This window comes from Thermobia domestica, chromosome 12, assembly GCF_964235325.1.
Source record: "Thermobia domestica chromosome 12, izTheDome1.hap1.1, whole genome shotgun sequence".
In the NCBI taxonomy this organism is placed as follows: Eukaryota; Metazoa; Arthropoda; class Insecta; order Zygentoma; family Lepismatidae; genus Thermobia; species Thermobia domestica.
This window is the reverse complement of record NC_137465.1, coordinates 116688364-116708998: the sequence shown is the minus strand read 5'-3', so window position 1 is coordinate 116708998 and position 20635 is coordinate 116688364. Positions and strand designations below refer to the sequence as shown.

At 37.3% G+C, this 20635-nt stretch overlaps 2 protein-coding genes across 2 annotated transcripts in view; one reads left to right on the top strand and one right to left on the bottom strand.

Annotated features, from left to right (window-relative positions):
• The first annotated feature begins 1083 nt into the window (after positions 1 to 1083).
• On the top strand, positions 1084 to 1380 carry LOC145666087 (macro domain-containing protein PG1779-like). The gene has a single exon (XM_081733181.1). It carries the CDS (start codon positions 1084 to 1086, stop codon positions 1378 to 1380), a length of 297 nt encoding a protein of 98 aa, XP_081589307.1.
• A 359-nt stretch (positions 1381 to 1739) lies between these two features.
• Positions 1740 to 20635, bottom strand: part of LOC145666086 (uncharacterized) — a 44015-nt gene continuing 25119 nt past the window's right edge. The window contains exon 3 of the mRNA XM_081733180.1: positions 1740 to 1759. Coding sequence (XP_081589306.1) covers positions 1740 to 1759 — 20 coding nt within the window. The remainder of the gene's footprint in view (positions 1760 to 20635) is intronic.

Genomic DNA, 20635 nt, shown 5'->3' with positions numbered 1-20635 from the left:
ATTTAGGTAGTCCTTCCGAAGATGTAATATATTCAAAATTTGTAGCTGTTAATTGGTATAAATAGCACAATAAATATTTCAGGAATGATAAATTTTAAAAAATAAATTCAAATATCTACAAATTTATTTGAGCAATCGATAAGAAATTATGATAACATTATACATACTATATAGGGGCTATCCACAGACATTATCAGCAATGTTGTAGGTAATCCAGTCTCCTTCCAAATTCGACATGTACCTTTTTTAAAATTTTCGAAATGGTACTACATCATGTTATTACGTACTGTAAGTTGACTGGGTAATCACGAACAAAGATTATAGGTCTAATACTGTACGTAACAGTGTTGCAAATTGCATCTATCTCCAATGTTATTTGTGGAGATAGATTACTACAGCTTAATATATAGATGTTAAAATAACGAGGAAAAAGATAGTTGTTTCTGACGAAAGTAGTTCCAAAGAGGACAAATGGTACCGTCAAGTTCAAAAATGTGTGTACTTACTCACGGTGCTATATAAATAAACTTAATCTTTCAATAATTTTGGAAAGAATGTTCCAAATGGAATAGTTCCTAAACTGACACAACATATGTTATATCAAATTATTGAAAACATACAAACAAAAACAAAAGAACATCATAGTGAGTTAAACAAATTAAGCTCAAAGAATCAGGCTAGAAAGTGTGACTGAGGTGAAAATTACTGGTATGTATCTCATGGACCTGTTACTGCTGTGATCAAGTGTAAATAGCGTACCAATTCTCATGAACCCGATTAGGGTTTAAATCTTACTTCCCCAACTATTTATTTTTGTATTTGTTTTATGTTTGTTTTTGCCTGATTTCAGACGAGAGTAAGAAGAAGATGAGAAACAAAAAATGTCAAGGACAACCATCTGAAAAAAGTTTGAACCCACGGAATCGACCCGTATAGATGTTTTCATCCTTTCTCTTTATATCAGAAAAATCATCAGTGCGGAAAATTTACTGGGCAACAAGAAAAAATCTAGTTTGAAGAAACAGAAATTTGCTTGCAACATTGCCATCAATCAAAAAAATTAGTACTTATCGTGGTTATATAATGGATATAAAAGCAGACATATTAGTCAAACAAACAAACAAAACATTAACTCTTCTCGGTGGTACAGACAGAGCGATACAGGACGCCGCAGGACCTGAATTTTTAGAAGAATGTTTACACATAGCATTCCTAAAACCTGGACAAGCAAAAACAGCAAATAATCATCAATTACCAACTAGTCACGTAATTCTAACGTGTGAACCACAGAACTCTGACAATAAAATCTTACGAGAAGCTTACGAGATCTGTTTCAAAATTATGTTGGATAATGATTTTTCAACAATCGTGTTAACTTGAATTTCAACAGGAGCCTTCCATTTATCCAAATCGATGCAGCCCGCATTGCATTAGCTGCTACGAAGAGTTTTCTCGAACAACACCTGGATGACGTACGACATATTGTATTTTATATTTAGATAAAGAAAATTGGAACATACTTCAACAGTTGCTCCCAATGTATATGTTGGGCGTGATAACTTGTATTGTTCAATAAGCATTTTCAGATCCGTTACCACAGCAAACATGGTTGCCATGGTAACCAGTCCTGTTTATGGTCGCCAATCTAAAACTGTTGGTCGTGATAACTAGTATTGTTCAATAAGCATTTTCAGATCTGTTACCACAGCAAACATGGTTGCCATGGTAACCAGTCCTGTTTATGGTCGCCAATCTAAAACTGAAAAGGGAAAAAGAAAGATAAAAAGAAAGAAATATACAAAGCTCCACTCGCTCCGTAACAAATGAGGGGGAAGCGCTGTAGCGTGCAAATGAGATGCATGGAATAAGTCGTGAGTGGGAACCCTTCACCCTGGTGGGGGGATATTCATGAAGCTATCGGCATATGTCTAATTATATAGGGATATATAATCCATTTCTTAATTTCGAACATACTAGGTTCGATCAAAATGAGAAAATTTTATATCGGACTTCCGAAGACAAATAAAATAAAATAAAATAAATACATGACCGTGTTCATTATATACAGAATTCCCAGTCACGACCCCCCTTTTCAGTTTTATTAAAATAGAAGAAGTAAAGAAAAGAAGAGGAAGATGGGATAGGAGGAGAGAAAAAAGGGAAGGTAAGAAGATGAGGAAATAGGGAAACTGTTACTGGATATTTTTGAGAAATATGGTAAAGGAAAGTGAATAATTATCGAATTGGGTGTATTTCCAAGAGCTATTGGGTGAGTATTTGGTATTAAGATGATCAAAGGTAGACACATGTTAACCCATACCCCCCAGACCTAGATCCATTTAACTCCAACTACCGAATTATCCCAATCTAGCTCTGAGATAGATGAGAAAGTTTAATTTAACAGTTTATTCAATATTTCCGAAAGTTCTTGACCAGTATCCAGTATTTAAAGTATAAATGAAGCTAACGGCATGCTAGAATTGACCACAGAGAAAAACAAAAAAATCAAAGCAACACACATGTTTGTCGAAGATTTTGACTTTCGAAGTTCTCCCATGATGATCGATCGTTCAGGCTATTTCTGTCCTTTTTGCTTCCTTTATAGAACTAACTTAAATTGAGTTACTATTGACTTTTCAAGACTTTAATTGTCAACTACCATTAATTACAGTAAGTCACACATATATGTCAAAAGAATTGGTGCACTTAATACTAAACCTACATTTAACTCACACTCACATTCATACAGGGCAATGTATACTTCAGGTTGCATTTAGTTGCATTAAACTAACCTAACTACATTTTTATAGACATTTATTACATTCCAAGAAAACTTAGTTTGACATAGCAGGAAAAAGTTTGATACATGAATTTAAAAAAAAATATAATAATAATATGGTTCATAGGCTTGCACAGAAAATCTGTTACTTTCAACAATATCGAATAACACATTTCTCCTTGTAGGTACATTAAGAGTTGGACTACGTTACAAAAAAAAATCGAAAAACGAAAGAAGAAGAGGAAAAAAATCAAAGGTCAACATTGAACATATTTAAGATTCAGAACAAAGAATACATATCAATGTGAAAGAAGAAAAAATATAATTGGTTAATCATTTGGGGAAAAAACTTTGGTAGCGTTTTTATTGAATCTCTATCCCAAGAGGGGAAATTTCGACAAATGTATGAGTCCTTTTCTCATGCACTATGATTGGCGTCCATGAGAGTGGTTACTCATTTGTCTTAACTACAGACAAAAAAAAATATTTCCGTCACATTATATATATATATATATATATATATATATATATATATATATATATATATATATATATATATATATATTCCACTTAGTAACTTAACGCACTTGGTATGAAATTTCCAAATTTCATGAGATTTAAAATATCGAATCCAGTCCCAAACCTTGGGAACATATTTCCATTATACTATACGATATCTCAATAGAGCTAGGTCTCTGGACCTATCCTAGGTCCTGTATTTACATTACGAAATTATTAATCAAATTTCAGTTCAATTTAATTTTATTCTTGGTCTAGATCGTGAAGTCAAGAGATTCAAGTCACTGAACTTTCGAATGACAAATAGTTGTTTCCAGTCGTACGGGAAGGATTTGGGGCACACTGTATCATAATTCGCTGATTTCGTTATGGTTTCACAAAAATAACTTTAGATACGGATTAGGATTATTTTTAGGACCTGTTACTTGTTCTATTTACATGCAATATTTAACATAGTATTAAAAATTTAATAGTTACGAACATTACTAACAAATCCGTAAGGTGTTATTTATTACAAGTTACGCGGTAATACTCTACAATCACAACTAGTTGGTCAGTATCGGATGTCGAAAATCTATGGTAACCTAAAACAACCAGGGTAAATTATGAGCTCTATACATACATATTCGCTTATATATATATTCATATTACTCAATATAATAAATATTATTCTAATATCAATCTTAGTATTTCGTCGACACTTAATTTTTTACATAAACTTTTCATATTCAATAAGTATTCACATTCCCTTGGCTCAAAACAAAACAAAAACCCTGACTAACAAAATTCTTTTCTTTTAATAAGGTTGCAACATTGAAATATATAAACCCGATAATCAATATTAATTCAATTTACTAAGATCCGCGTATAGAGAAATGTTTGATATTATTTAATAAGTTGACACAAGAAGTGGAAATACAACAAATAGAACAGGCACGTAACTTTTCAAACTATGTAAACATACATATATAAATGTATATACAGAGAAAGAAAAAATCAAGATTATTTGAAATTAGTGGGCCAAAACTACTAATACATACACACCATATAACCGATCAATAGAAAGAAACCAGAAGTCAGTAGTCAATGGGTATAGTTTGTACGATCGATGAACAACAATCAAGCTTCAGGAAATCTGAAATCGTAGTGTACCCCCTCGTCAGTCCCTCCCATGGTGGGTTGAGTATCGTGAAAAACGGTAGTAAGTTGTTCTGAAATACCGGAAATACCTCCACGAATTGTATCCCTCGATGTCTCAGTCAGTACATACGATCGAAATAGGTGATATGAACATTGTATACTTTCATGAGTTTCAGAACCGGGGGGGAAGGTTCAAAAAAACCTTTAGAGAAGGAGTAGAAGAAAGGATAGGTGAAAAGAGAGGAGACAGAACACTACAACTATGAAAGATAAGTGGTCGAATTTACGTATACAACATACTATAACCAAATATTTTCTTTTATGCCAAAATGGGTTCGGCTTACCAAATAAATAGCCGAAAACACAAATATCTTCAACAACGAGACGAGTCTGTGCCCTCAATGGGATTTTAGGAAAGACAAAGACTTTAGGGAAATCCCAACACTCACCGTATCCGGTCAACGCCATTGAAGACCCTGGCCATACCAGAAGGTTGGTGCAAAATCTTAATTTGGAATTTCAAAAAAAATCATCCGACCTCTCAGAAAACTAAAAAGTCCAGAATAGTAATGAAACTAGAGCAAATAATAGCTAAGATATCCCTAACTAGTAATTTGCCAAAAAATAAAAATAAATTTAAATAAACTGAATTTTGGATCGGTGATTTCAGTGACCAAACATCACCGATGGCTACCCTGCGCAGACATGCCAAGGTCTGGGACGTCGATTAATTTCCATCATCATCTAATTAAACTAAGAAAAGAAACGAAAATACTTAAGAGGACTAGGGGTCGACGTCAGGGTACGCAATGGACCTACATATTAATTTAGTAGCGGTTGATTTAATTGGATAGCCCCATCCGAGCTATTAGCTATATGAACACTGTATGGTAAATAATGTAAGCAACGTAGAAAAAAATTTCGGAGAGTCAATGAATGCTAAAGGTACAAATGACCAAACCTGTACTTTCCGATAATCCCAGGATATAGCAGTTATTTTTCTTAATTATCATTTTCGTAAACCTTCAAAGGTAATTCCTACATGATGCTACCCTATCTGATGAAATTCTTAAGAACTGGAGCTGTTAATAGGAGATACTTAAATGTGCAGTAACATATAATTCCCAACTACACACTACTATTCAATAGCAAACTCGGTTGGATGAATGTATCGGTGTAGAAGTCAAAACGCGAGAGATTTTCAGTAAACATATTCATATTCTCAATATATAATATACATTGGGCCTATCCATTTAAGTACAGGTGTCCAATCATCTCATTCATTTTACATCATAATCGTATTATAACTATATCATTACATTTATTTATTGTTTACTCATTTCCACTCGAAGTAATATTTTACAGACACCCTATTATATACATCTACACGCAGGCCATACACATATTACATTATGCACTAATAAATCTATAATTATCACAATCCGTCACGCTTAAACTGCAACACGATAACATTCATCGAACCACGGACTCTTTGTTCCGAAACACCAAATTATATTTACTTCGCAGTTTTGAAAAAAAATCATACGTGTATTCCCTGAAAGTTAAATTGTCAAAGATTATTTTATTTCTGATTTGCTGATAGAACTAAAGCAACAATGAAATCTCTCTACAGCCACGGGAAAAGAGAATTTAATATTGCATTTCGAAACAAACAGTAACATCATGTAGGCTTACTTCTATTAAGAAAATATGCATTCTTGATTTCGGCGGATATTTAGGTTTCTAATTGAGGCAACGAGCTGTAATTTTCAATACTACAAGATCTCATGCTATTTCATCTAAACGTACACTCATATGAACCGTAAACCATGTCCACTGGATGTAATTTGAGAATAACGGGCCAAAATCAAACAACCCAGATCGCTAACTCATGCAATAACGTAATTTCAACAAACAATTGATTACAGAAAACGAACACGATGGCGCTGCAGTAGAGAAATAATTTACTGTGTACTAAAATATACCCTTACACTTATTAATCAGAACTATAATATTTACTCTGGTTTGGTGTACTTCGAGTTAAACAAATGGTATTAAATTAACGCATGTTAAATACACTGTCCTTACACTAAAATCATGCACTCACTCAGAACTACTAACTACATACGACACTATAAGTACTACACATAAAACTATTAACTAAACAACCACCCTTTATTATATGCATATTAAAGACAAGTACCTGATATATTAGATTTAAACACATTACTCCCTTGCCGGTATATAAAGTTGAAATTTAGGGGGACAAAATGAGAAGGTTAACCCTAGATCCAATTGACCTGACCAATTATTTAAAGCATGTTTACTAGGGTTTGATGTCCTGGGGACACCTTAACAAGGTTTATTGAGGGATCTTTCCCCTGAGAGGGGAAAAGGCCCCAAAACAAACAATAACTAACCTATCCCCACGCTAGAACTGATTCAATTCGGAAAATGAATAGGAGCCCTTTTTGTTAGATTAAGCTGCCATTTTGATGATTAGTATTACAGCTATGAAACCTACTATGTACATGCAGTTATTGATTAATAAAAAAAAATCACATTTACCAAATACACGAACGAAACACACAAAACAGGTCGTATTTTTCCTAACCCCTAACTGAATTTGGGTTTTTAAAAGAAAAGGAACATAAAAATCACTCTTTTATACTGTCTGTTCTAATTTGGCAGCATCATGGCGTCCTGTAAACAGGAATCCCGAATTTCACTGAATAATTGTTGCTTTTTTACAAGAAATGTAGGTTTTTTGGGCTCCTAAACCGTCTTCAGTGTTTAATTATAAAATTAAATTGGATTTTACCTTAATTCCATTAAAATCTCAGTCCTGTCCAGTCGAAATATGGTAAACAATTTGACGAGTTGTGCTTCCAAAAGCTTCTTCGGTAAGAATGATAACATTGCACTGAAAACAACAGGGATAGGAGGATTCCTCCAATCAGGGCGAAATCTTTCAGCCGCGGAAATTACAAAGCAAATAGAAATTGGTGAAATCCAAATATAACCGGATCTGAAAGTGACTATGGACTAGTGAGAAAGGGTGCTGGAAGGTTTAGTTACCTGGCCAAATTCTACATTGGTCTGAAATTAAGAAATTTTATATCCAAACTATGTTTCGGTATGACGTCAGAATGGTAAACCTTGTAACTATTCAACTTCTATATGCGAAAATGGAATTTACAATTAATCAAAATATAAATAAATATGTTACTCCGTGAAGATATGATTCCTAATGAGACCTTTCGATTCATTACATTTAATTTGAAGTAAAGAGGATAAATACATCGAGTAATTAAACCGAAATCGAATTAAAACTAATTCACTAGGTACAGGGTGGGTAAAAAATAGTTGCCATTACTTTCAACTGTAATGGTACATTACATATATATTATCCTATACGTAGACAAGAAGGATCTTAGCACGTCTGTCCGTACGTAAAAGCTATGAACTTTACATTCTTGAAAACTGAAATGAAGACAGGATCACCTAGTAGTTAGAAGGCGAACTTTTCTTAGCACTGGCCATACTAGGAATAAGTTAATCATGGTATCGAATTGTGCATTTAAATCTGCCGGAAAATCATAATTTCTTTCTTTATAAGATTGGCATCTTCAAGAAATGCATAGGGATGCGCACGAGTCGAGTCGAGTCGAGATTTAAGCCTGTCTCGACTCGTCTCGAGAAAATGTTATCTCGACTCGTCTCGAGAAAATGTTGTCTCGACTCGTGTCTCGACTCGAAAATATGTTGCTGTCTCGACTCGTGTCTCGACTCGACAGTCTCTGTCTCGACTCGACTCGAATTCGACAAAATGTACGAGTTAAAATATACACACATATCAGCCAGACCATTATGACTACCTACCTAATTGTTAGTATGTCCATCTTTTGGCACGAATAACAACGGCAACGCGTCTTGGCATGGTCGCAATGTTCCTCGGTGGGTCGCTGGAGAGAGTTGGCACCACATATGCACACATAGGTTATCTAATTCCCGTAAATTCCGGGGAGGGGGTGATGCGCCCTCACGGAACGTTCAATTACATCCCAGATGTGATCGATTGGGTTCATATCCGGAGAGTTTGGGGGCCAGCACATCACTTGGAACTCGCTCCTGTGTTCCTCGAACCACTCCATCACACTCCTGGCCTTGTGACATGGTGCATTATCTTGTCGAAAAATGCCACTACCGATTGGAAACATGGCCATCATGAAGGGGTGTACGTAGTCTGCAAGCAGCGTGCGACGCCTCGGCCGTCATGATACCTTGCTCGAGCTCCACTGGACACATGGATGCTTACCTGAATGTTCCCCAGATAATAATTAAGCCCCAGCCAGATTGTCTACGTCCCGCAGTACAGATGTCAAGAAGCTGTTCCCTTTGAACACGACGGATTCGCACCCTCACATCGTCATGATGAAGATGATGTCGGGATTCATCAGACAAAGCAACGCTCTGCCATTGTGCCAAGGTCTAGTGGCGATGGTCGCGTGTTCATTTCAGTTATAGTTGCCGATTTCGTGGTGTTAACATTCGCCATCGTTAGGAGTGTTCGATGCACTATGTGTTCAGACTAATGTTGTGAAGGGCTGTGAAAGAAACGGAAATTTTGGGTTTAAAAAAAGTTTTTCTTACGGTTTTTCCGAGCTGGGGAAAAAACGGAAAATTTGCGTATTATTAGAATCGTCATTTTTTTAAATCACAGAATCATTTTAGTTAATATGTTAAATCAAACATATATTTCATAGAGATATCTTCATTATTCTATGTAAAATTCCGGAAATTTTGAAACCATTAGAAAAAATCATTGGTTCGGAATTATTGGCAAAAACAGGAAAATATAGTTTAAAAACTATTTGTTGGCCTGATGCTAGTAATCTTACTTGCTGTAACATGTCTGCAGCATATACAGTGGGAAGTCGAAAATCCGAATTAATTGGGACCACAGGTATTCGGATTTTCAAATTGTTCGGATTTTCGAAAATGACCAAGAAAATACCATTTAGGCTTACATGTACTGTACGGTATGTTCTTCTATCGATACAGTGGTTATTCAGTACATACAGTAATTACAATACCGTACGTAAGGCTACTTACGTTTAATGTTTCTGAAGAACTTGCTTGTACTCTAAATAACACTGTTCTTGTAAGTACACTTAAAACTTATTGGCCTAAGAAAAAATAAAAATAAAAATACATGACAAACTATATTTCATATAAATGAACTTCTGTAAAAACACTGACTTCACATAACGTCGATGGACACGCTATTGTTTGTTTAACGCTAGCGTTAAGAGAAAATGTAAAAAGCTTCTAGGGACCGCGTTCGGATTTTTGACGTTAGGATTATCGACGTCCTACTGTATATGCAATGTATATCGTTAACGGAAAAATACTTAAAGCAACAAGTTTTAATTCTACTTTACACACATATATCGCACAAGTGAGTAAATTTGAGCAGCGAGAAATATATTAAGTGAAACTTCCGTTAGTTATTATTACAGACTAGCAGAATATCCGTTCTTCGCAAGAGGAGAATACGTTTCATTTTGAACACAAAGGGCACCAAAACTGTCAACTTGTGGAGCCCCAAAACTATGAATTTGACATTAATATCGATAATTTTCAATTATCCTTACATGTCACCATCCTCCTTAAAGTACTAATGCTCAAAAAAATTAGGAGTTCAGCTGAAATATCACACAAGACCTTAAGATAGTGTATGGGTAAGCTTGTGTTTGACTCATATATATCATACAAGAAGGAATGCTTTAAGATACACTAGAAAAATGGGGCACATACTGGTGTTGAGGCACGGAAAACCTTGTTCACATTGTTCATGACACAAGACGGTTATGTGTGCACCTTTCGAACTGCTCACAAACAGGCAAGGCAACAACACTGATTGTTCCTTAATATGTCATATGATCACTTCGAATAGCCAACAGAGCCTTGCACCTGCGTGGCATGGATTCAATCAGATTATCGATGAGTTCTTGGGGGATATTGTGCCACTCATCCAGAAGAGCGACTTCCAGCTCTGGAATGGTTGTTGGATTTACTGGCCTAGCGGCAATTCGTCTGCCAAGCATATCCCAGACATGCTCAACTGGAATGAGATCCGGAGAGCATGCTGGCCACTTCATCCGAGCGATACCCTCAGCATCCAGCATCTCATCCCCTAACCGAGCTCTGTGAGGACGAGTATTGTCATCCATGAAAAGGAACGAATCACCAATGGCACCAGCATAAGGAAGAACGAGAGTTTTCATGATCTCATCCCTATATCTGAGGGCAGTCAAAGAGCCATTTCGGATGATGTGGACCTCAGTACGCCCACCAATGCTAATTCCTGCCCACACCATCAGTTCACCACCATGATACTGGGATCTTTCTCGCACAAACATGGGATTGTGTCGTGTTCCACACTCTTTCCAGATGAAAACACGTCGATTATCAGGCTCTACACTGAATCGAGACTCGTCAGAGAACAAAACATTGCCCCATTCATTGCGTCCCCACCCACGATGTTCCTCCGCCTACGCTCTTCGATCAACACGGTGTCGTGCAGTTAAAGGGATACACACCATAGGTCTACGTGCGTAGAGACCACCTTCTTGAAGACGATTGCGGACCGTTTGAGTGGATGTTGTGCGTTCTGTTATTGTTCGGAAGGCTTGCGGGAGCAGAGTTGTATTCTGACGCCGGTTTCGACGGGCTGTTAACAAGAGATAACGATCGTCTCTGGCTTTGGTTGCTAGTGGAAGGCCCTGTCCTTGTCTTCTTCGAACACTTCCAGTTGTTTGAAATCGATTCCACAATCGGGAAATCACACTTTGTGCCACTCCTATGGCATGTGCCACCTCCCGCCGTGACTGACCAGCTTCCAACCTGCCGACAGCTCGCCATGAAAACGATTCTGGCAAATTACGTTGTTGCGCAATTTCCCTACGTAGATTTGTGACGCACTAAACACAATGAGAACAAAGGTAGCCTGGAGCTGAAATGTGTTGGCAGCGCCACACTACAAAATGATATCTGGTAGCGCCACGTCTCTGATCACGGGCACAGATGTTCCAAACGGTTCGTTTGCACGTTGGGCCTTCATGATTTTAATCTGAACTGGACAAGATACAGTGTTCTCACATTATTCGTAAAAAGTTTTACATGTGTTTTCATCTGATTCCCTAATTTTCTGATCAATATATATCGTTCTTCGTATAGAATTCAAGGCCTGTTGAAATATTACCCTCATTTCCGCGACTGCGAAAACTATGGATCTGAGACTAAATCGATCATTTTGGATTACTTTTAGATGTCTCGGTATCCTCCGCTCCCCCCTCTCGCTGACTCCCGGCTCGCATACAATGGTAGCTGAATTTGCAAGTGATCACTAATGAAAGTGTCACCATTGATCTCAGCAACCGCGAAAACTATAGATTTGACACTAATATCGGTCATTTTGGATTACTTTTACTTATCTCGGTATCCGCCCCCCTCCGCTGACTCCCGACCCACATACATTGTAGCTGAATTTGCAAATCATCGCTAATTGAAGTGTCACTATTGATATCAGCGACCGCGAAAACTATGGATTTGACACTAATATCGCTCATTTTGGATTACTTTTATATGTCTCGATATCTCAACCCCCCGGTGATCCCCGGCCCGGTGCAGCATAGCATGAATTTGGAAGTTAACCCCTTGGGGATCCTATAGTACAATTTGTACCATACGCATTTTTCATGGTACATTGCGTTATTTCTCTTCTATTTGAGCTTTTTGGCCTTGTAGAAGACATTACGTATGGTTTCAGATCTTCCTGCGTCCAGACATAGGAGGTGATGACGTCATAAGTCAAAAATTTATTTTCTCATTTACTAAGCCTATGTTCAATATTTTTTTGTCGGGCTTATTTTTCCACGTAGAAGATTGAAATTTTGCACAAACATTCAGTCCACCGAGTAGTATTTACCAAATTTTTTGTTCCGATGTCAGTGCTAAAACAGGGGGGAACCAGAGGGGCAAAGGGGTGAAAAAAGGGATATTTTAACCCCCAAAATCCCGTTTCTGGTCATTTTCCCGCCTCACATACATGATGGGGACACGTGAGTCATACCGTCTGAAAGGCAGTTCCATTCTGAAGAGAATGACGGTCGAATCATTGTCCTAAGGGTAATTAGGGACGTCTCAGGGATTTTTTGAAAAATATACTTCTATATAGGGAAAAATGGGACATGGTGGGTATTTTTTTTGGCGGGGTTATTTTTGCACCTAGAAGATTGAAATTGTGCACGAACATTCAGCCTACCTAGTAGTATTTATCAGATTTTTTTCAGATCTCTGCGTTAAAACAGGGGGAGTCCAGAGGGGGAAAAACTGAAAAAAGGGATTTTTAGACAAAAAATCCCTTTTTTCTGGAATTTCCCGCCTTAGATACATGATGGAGACACGTGAGTCATACCGTCTGAAAGGCAGTTCGATTCTGAAGAGAATGACGGTCGACTTATTATTCTAGGGTAATTAGGGACGTCTCAGTGAATTTTTTTCAAAATATATTTCTGTATAGGGTAACATGGGGAAATTTCTGAATTTTTTCTGGCGGGCTTATTTTTACACCTAGAAGATTGAAACTGTGCACAAACATTCAGTTCACCGAGTAGTATTTAACAGATTTTTTTCAGATTTCTGCGTTAAAACAGGGGGGTCGAGACGGGCTAAAAGTTGAAAAAAGGGAGATTTAGACCAAAAAAATCCCTTTTTTCTGGAATTTCCCGCCTTAGATTCATGATGGAGACATGTGAATGGTACCGCCTGAAAGGCAGTTCTATTCAGAAGGGAATATGGGCGACACATGACCCTAGGGTAATTAGGGATGTCTCAGGAATTTTTTTCCCTGAGATCATAGTGTTTTGTGCTAATTTGGGGCATGGTGGGAAATTTTGATAAAATTTCTCCCTCCCTTACTATTCAAGATAGAAACTTGAAATTTGGCACACACATTCAGTATACCAAGTACTATTTCTCAGATTTTTTTAGATGGCTATGTTCACACAGGGGGGGGCAGGGGGGGCAAAGTTCGAGAAAAAGATTTCCCTCTGAAACTTTCAATTTGACATTTTTTCCCGCTTCTGGTATATGGTATGAGCATGCAAGTGGTACCATTTGAAAGCCAGCTTTATTCTGAAGAGAATGAGGTATGAACTATAATCCTAGGATAAATAGTGACGATACAGTAGCTGCTTGACTGAAAGTCTAAAAAATAGCCCAAAAAGCCAGGATTCGGAAAGGGTTAATGCTATCGGAGTTTCACCATTGTTTCAGCGACCGCGAAAACTATGAATTCAACACTAATATCGGTTATTTTCTACTACTTTTACATGTCCCGGTAAACGACCCCTGAGACTCTCTTGGTTCGAAATTTGAAAACAACTTTTCGTCTTGATCTGGGGCCTAGGCCAAGGTACCCCTGACCAAAATTTGGTAACTCACGGTCCACTCGTCTAGTCCCCAGGCCGCGCACAGACAGACAAACACACAAACAAACTCTTTTGTTTTATTTATATTAGACAGCTGAATATACCCATTCTTCGCATGGGGGCAGTATTTGGAAGACTACGCCTGTTGAAGTATTACCATTCATTTCTGCGACCGCAAAAACTATGAATCTGACACTAATATCGATCATTTTGGATTACTTTTACATGTCTCGGAATTCAACCAGAGGTCTCAGGGGGGTGTTTACAGGGACATGTAAAAGTGGTAGGAAATGGCCGATATTACTGCAGAATTCATAGTTTTCGCGGTCGCTGAAATAAATGGTGAAACTCTGATCGCATTTCAAATCCGACTGTACGTTCACGTCTTTTAGAGCTTTGCTCCTGGAAACGACGTTAAACTATAATCTAATTTAATATTACTAAATATTAAAAAATAATGACTTACCAAGTTGACATCAAATTGGCAGTCATCAAATCCATTTTATACTTTCACTTAATCCAGTGGATATTAATGTAACAATTACAAGACACACGCGCATATAAATACTCAGAAGCAAGCACATACACACGTACATATACACAAATATTAACACTTCAAATCTATTTACATGTGGCGGATTGCGCTGCATCAAGCACTGTTATCTTCGTCATCATCTTCTCATGTATCTGCATTATTTGATTCATCCACAGATTTGCTATTTGTACGCATCATTCATTTTTGTATTTTCGGGAGGGTTCAGGGTTCTTTCTTCATTTAAAGAGTCGGTTCTCTGTATTGGAAAGAGAATCAGGGGAGGAAGGGGGAATTTATACTTTATGAATGGATAACATTTTTAAGAAATATATACAAAACATGCCGCTTCCGACACAGCACTGAAGCATTTCTTTTAGCGGTGTACTCTGATGATCATACCCCCTTCCCTCTCAAGTTGTAAAGTGTGAAGGGACAGAAACATCCCAGACACTCAGGGTTCAGTTGACAATAATAAAACTATGGGTAAGTAAACATCTTGTACAGAGTCACGTTTTGCTTATTTTTGAACATTTCTGTGAATTCAACAATACAACAGCGGAAATACTAACTGGTTTTATTACTCCACCCACCGCTTCAACGGGATAATTCCCAACGGTCAGTGAGCCATCTAAATTTTCGTTCATTTTCTGTTCTCCAGAGGAAAGAATGAGAGTTTGCCAAGATGCTAAAGTCAAGATGCTAGATGCTAAATGGGAGTGAATTATGCTAGATCTAGCACCAAGATGCTAGATATGACTTCACTGGCGGGCTTCGATATCTACAGAAGTTTTTGCTAAAGCATGCAAAAAAAATCAATAGCACAATAGTTTCGATAACATCTGTGTGGTCCTTCGGTAGGCTACACATCCGGTAAGAAGCTCAATCCAAAGAGTAGTTTGGACTGCACTCGTAGCCGGCTAACAAAAGACTCGTAGACGGCTTGTATAGATAATTCAATTCAAATTTTCAAGTATCCATTTCCTGAATGCCCATATCGTGTATGCATGCATTTGCATGCATTATTTAATAAGTAAATAAAGTACACACACAATTAATTATGTCAGTGATACACGGTGTTTATTGAAAAAGAAATCCTCTCCAAACAATGAAGATTAATTTTAGACTGGTGAAATGGCTATCCTTCGTTTTCATTATCATTTGGCCATGAAACAAACGCCTGACAGATATACAACCCCTATATACAACTGTGTGATGTTGGAATATATAACTCGTAGAGTATGATGCTTTACTTTTTCAAAAATTTCAGTACTTCTAGTGATATGAAATCTTGAATTTTACGTCCCACGGTTATGCCGGTTAGGCTAAAGGAGACGATGATGATGAGAAATGAATGAAGAAAGTGGGAGGAAACGGAAGAACCCCGAGAAAACCCACGAGCAAGGTGTTTGTCCACCACAAAGTCCACTCGGCGCGATCTAGGATCGAACCAGGGCCCCAAGCACCGGAGGTGAACGCCCTATCACTGAGCCACCGGCCCCCACAGTACTTCTAGTGTACCCCTATAAATGTAATAAAGATCTAATGGCCATGTTTTTTTAAAATAAAAATATTCAATTAGAACTGCACAATTTACACAAAATTTGGAATCGACAAATGAAAACGGCCCTAGCACTTGTGGGTTCGAGATCTCATTTTTGAAAGGACTGGAGACAAACATATAAACTTTTCTGTGAGGAGAAACATATACGCGCAAATCTAGTATTTTAATATGTAGATAATAATTGGAATAGTTTTATTTTCGAGTGCTATTTTTTAATATTCGCAATATTGAAATTTTTGAACTTACATTTTTCGCGTGTTTGAAAAAAAGAGATATCATTACTAGTAAAATTAACCTAATAGAAACATATTTATTTTTATCAATTTTTCCGGAAAATCGAAAAAACGTTTTTTTTAAAAAACAGATCCAAAATTTCCGGAAATTTGACAAGACTAGTTCAGACACACTTGTACTTTGCCCAGCATTAAACTCTGATCTTAGTTCCGACGGAGTTCGCTGCCTGTTCTATTTTACCAGTCTGCCCAGCCTACGACGTTCGACATCTGTAATGAGGTGAGGGGCGCCCAACCCCTCGACATTTGGACGTCTTTTCCCCTTGGTTTCGCCACTTGTTGAAGACAATCACCTCAGCACTCCTCGAACACCTGACAAGTCCTGCAGTTTCTGAAATTCTCGTGCCGAGTGTTTCTGAGCGAGTACTTTCTTCAAAATAATATTAAAAATTATAGAAAAATTTTCGAGACATTCAAGTCGAGTCGAGATTTTTACCAGCTGTCTCGACTCGACTCGAGTCTCGACTCGAAAATTCGAGTCGAGAAATACGTTTGACTCGACTCGTCTCGAATTTTACAAAGTGTGTCTCGACTCGTGCGCATCCCTAGAAATGTAGCATTACAACAGCTTGGACGAAGTATCTAAAAAAAAAAAAAAAAAAAAAGGAAAAATAGAAATGTATGATATATCAGTATATAATATGTTATTTTATTAGTTAATGTCTTATTATTCCTATGGTACAACATTATTTTATGCATTTCCTTTTATATATCATGAGATCTCATAAGTTTTCGTTGTGTTGTTCTCCACGAATTTTACATATTTTAAGCTAGAATACATTCACTCATTTGTTTCCTCATTCATTTGTTTATTCTTTCATTTACTCTAAAAGATAATTCAGTATTTTTACGATTATTTTATGTATTCTATACATGAGAAGACGCAAGAGAATTATTTTCAAGTTTCTTGGATTTTGAGGAAGATGTGAATATGTGAAGAATGATGAAAATATCGTTCAGTATTTTTCACTAGCTTATAATTTCAAATTCTCCACGTAAGGTGCAGTAATGCAGTGTATTGCGCAGACGGTAATAGTGTAAAATGGAAGACTTCTCTAATTTCCAAGGAGGCAAATAATTTGCGCTCGGTTATGTGGTGTCAGAGTGACGAAAGTGGTAAGTGTTTTAGTTATGTCGTGTGGGACGGTATCCAAGGTGATGATACTCTACAAAACTCATGGCAGAACCACATCAGCGAAAATCAGTGGTTGCAGTGGGTGAAAATCAGTCGCCCACAGTGACTGGTTCAGTGAGTATGAAAGTAGATTGTCAGTCAGAAACGTCGTGCGACTGCGGTGCAAATGACGGACAAACTCAAACAGCATCTGCTACAGGCTGTGTCGACAATCACAGTCTACTGCGGATTACATAGCATGAACATACTGGATTGGGTTGCCTGGGCAAAAGTGCTGATAACAGACTGCAACGCTTTAGGACGGCGCCAATCGTGCCACGAATTTGCAACATGGACCGCTAATGACTGGAAACGTGTAATATAATCGGATGACTCATTATTCATCTTATTTTAACTATGGGTCGTGTTTATGTGTGGCGGATGACCAAGAAAGTGGTGTCGTCCCACTTGCGACTGTCCTATTTGCGACAGGAACTGTTATCTGTCCTATGAGCGACCGATTCAATCTGTTAACCGCCCTATGAGTCACCGATTCGTTCATACTAAGATAATGGAAGAAGATAAGGTTCTCTCTTCTTTAACAATGCTAATGTGATTTAGAACCTAACAAAATGTACTATGAAAAATTTCGCTCTACCTGAATTTAATACCTGAGAATGCTCTCATTGCATTAACAATATTTTATACGTTTTTTCTAATATTTTGAATTAATTTCTATGAAAACACTGACTATATCAAGGGGAAAACTAACTAAATATTCAGAGTATTTATGCCTTTGTCTATGATTCTAATATAATTAAAAATTTCATGTTAAAATGATACGGAGCATAAGTTTAGATTGAATATGTTTATGGCATGAGAAAAAAATCAGGAAGAGGTTGGGGCGCCTGAAGAAAATTTTCTAGGGAGAGGCATCTTCATGGTTGCTGTAACACGTCTGGCATATCTGGTATTTAATATATGTGGTTTGCTATATCACGTATACATTTTTTTGAGCCAGGGGGGATCTCTGCCTTCCTATCGGGCGCCCATGGAAAGAGAGTGTTCACCACTTGAGGATATCAAAGAAATCTGAAAACACGGTGTATTCAAAGAAATTATTACACAAGTTACAAATTTTTCGCAGGACTTAACAGTTCGTATAGTTATAAGGAATTATTTCAGATTGCTATACGACAAGCTTTTATGTATAAGTCAAAACAAGGGAGGAAGGCAAATTAAGCAATTAGTTTACGTTTTAGTAGCTTACAAGGGGGGAAGGTAGTTTGAATTGTTTGTTTACCTTTTGGATTGTTTAGAGTGAACTGTATTGTAATGGTGGGATTGGTTGAGAATAGCCAATCAGATGCAAAAGGTCTCAAAAGCTGTCTTTTATCATTGACATTTGTTTTTCATTTTATTCACAGTATCTTAGGAAGTCTAAAAAGTAGATAGTTGGCGAAACTGTTACACGTTTAAGTTTTTCAAAATAAAATATATTACCGGTTCTGTGCTTAGTGAGTAATTAGATTTGAATCAAATTAAGTACAGAACACAGAGTTTTTGAAGAAAGGGGATATTACAACTGGAGTTTCAATAATTACATAGGAATATACTTTTTATGGAAATATTCATGTTGTCTCGTTAAGTTACTTGATATGTTTTATGTCAAACCTAACTCAAAATTAAAATAAGTTTTATTTGCACTCACAGTAGACGAAAAATATATTTGAGGAACAGTATCACTGGCACGTGCATACCAAGGTTGTTCGGGCACTAATAACGCCAGAGGCAAACATATTTTACGAGATAGAATCATATCATCTTCCACTATCTCAATGTAAATGAATCGATCGCTTATAGGACAGATAACAGTTCCTGTCGCTAATAGGACTGTCGCTTCTGGGACTAATTCAAGAAAGTCATAAGCCGCAAAACTGCCCAACCATGAAACGTGGCGGTTGCTCTGTGTTGCTGAGGACCGTAATATCCTGGTTTTGCATAGGTTTTGTTCTGACACACTGGTCATCTTTCTCTCCGTGATTATGTCCCTATTTTAGAGGACTGTGCATCCTACAATCCAAATGTTTTTTTTTCGGTAATACTGCAATATTCTAGGATGACAATGCGCATATTCACACAGCTGGAGCTGTCGCGGCGTACTTTTAGGAACATCGGGCGGACGATCAATCCCCAGAGCTGAACATATTTGAATATCTATGGTCCGCTTTGGAGGCACAAATCCAGAATAATTTCCATCTTCATTCTCTCACACAGAACTGTACTACACACGAAATGGTGTAATGTTCCTCTTGCTACAGTTCACAATCTCGATGACTTTATTCCACGTCACATGAGAGTAGTTCTGAGGGCGATAAATGGTCCAATGTCATACTAATACGGTAAGTTGCACTTTTATCAGGATTTTCCAGTTGTACTGATACAGATCTGTATATATTCTAGGTTTAAACCCTAACTTTGATGGCCTATAACTCTGCACAGAAAAATATTTCACATGCACTCTAAGCAAGTTAAGGTGGATCATCACCCGGAAGTCATTACATATTTTAGCTCATTCCCTTAACTAATGCGCACTGAAACGTTACATATTATAAATATTGTACTATGAGATAAACTTTCCTGTCACCACGGCATGGCGCGTCCTCAGGTTGCGGATCGAGGAGAAGGGCTCTAGATATAGAGGTTAGCTGCGAATATACTAAATAAGCAGTCGCGGACAGTCGACTAGGAGTGGTCCTCCAGCTTGGGGGTTTGGGTAGGGCTAACAACCTCATCCTGTAAAAAAAAAGCACTTGTTCAGAAATATTCACAAAAGCCTCGGACAAGGACTGATAACTTGACACAACCTCAACAAAAGAAAATGGACATGCGATTTGGAACATGGAATATTAGGAGTCTTTATAGGGCAGGCGCGTTAAAATCCGTAACGAGTGAGTTAGAGAAATACAGGATGGACGTAGTAGGAGTTCAGGAAGTTAGGTGGGAAGGAGATAGATCTGAAAATTCCGGAAATTTTACGTTCTTTTACGGGGAAGGAAATAAAAATCACCAGTTAGGAACAGGGTTTTCCGTTCATAAACGTATATTACCAGCAATTAAACGGGTTGAATTTGTTACTGATAGACTTTCTTTTATTACTCTTAAGGGACGGTGGTGTGATATTATTGTTTTAAATG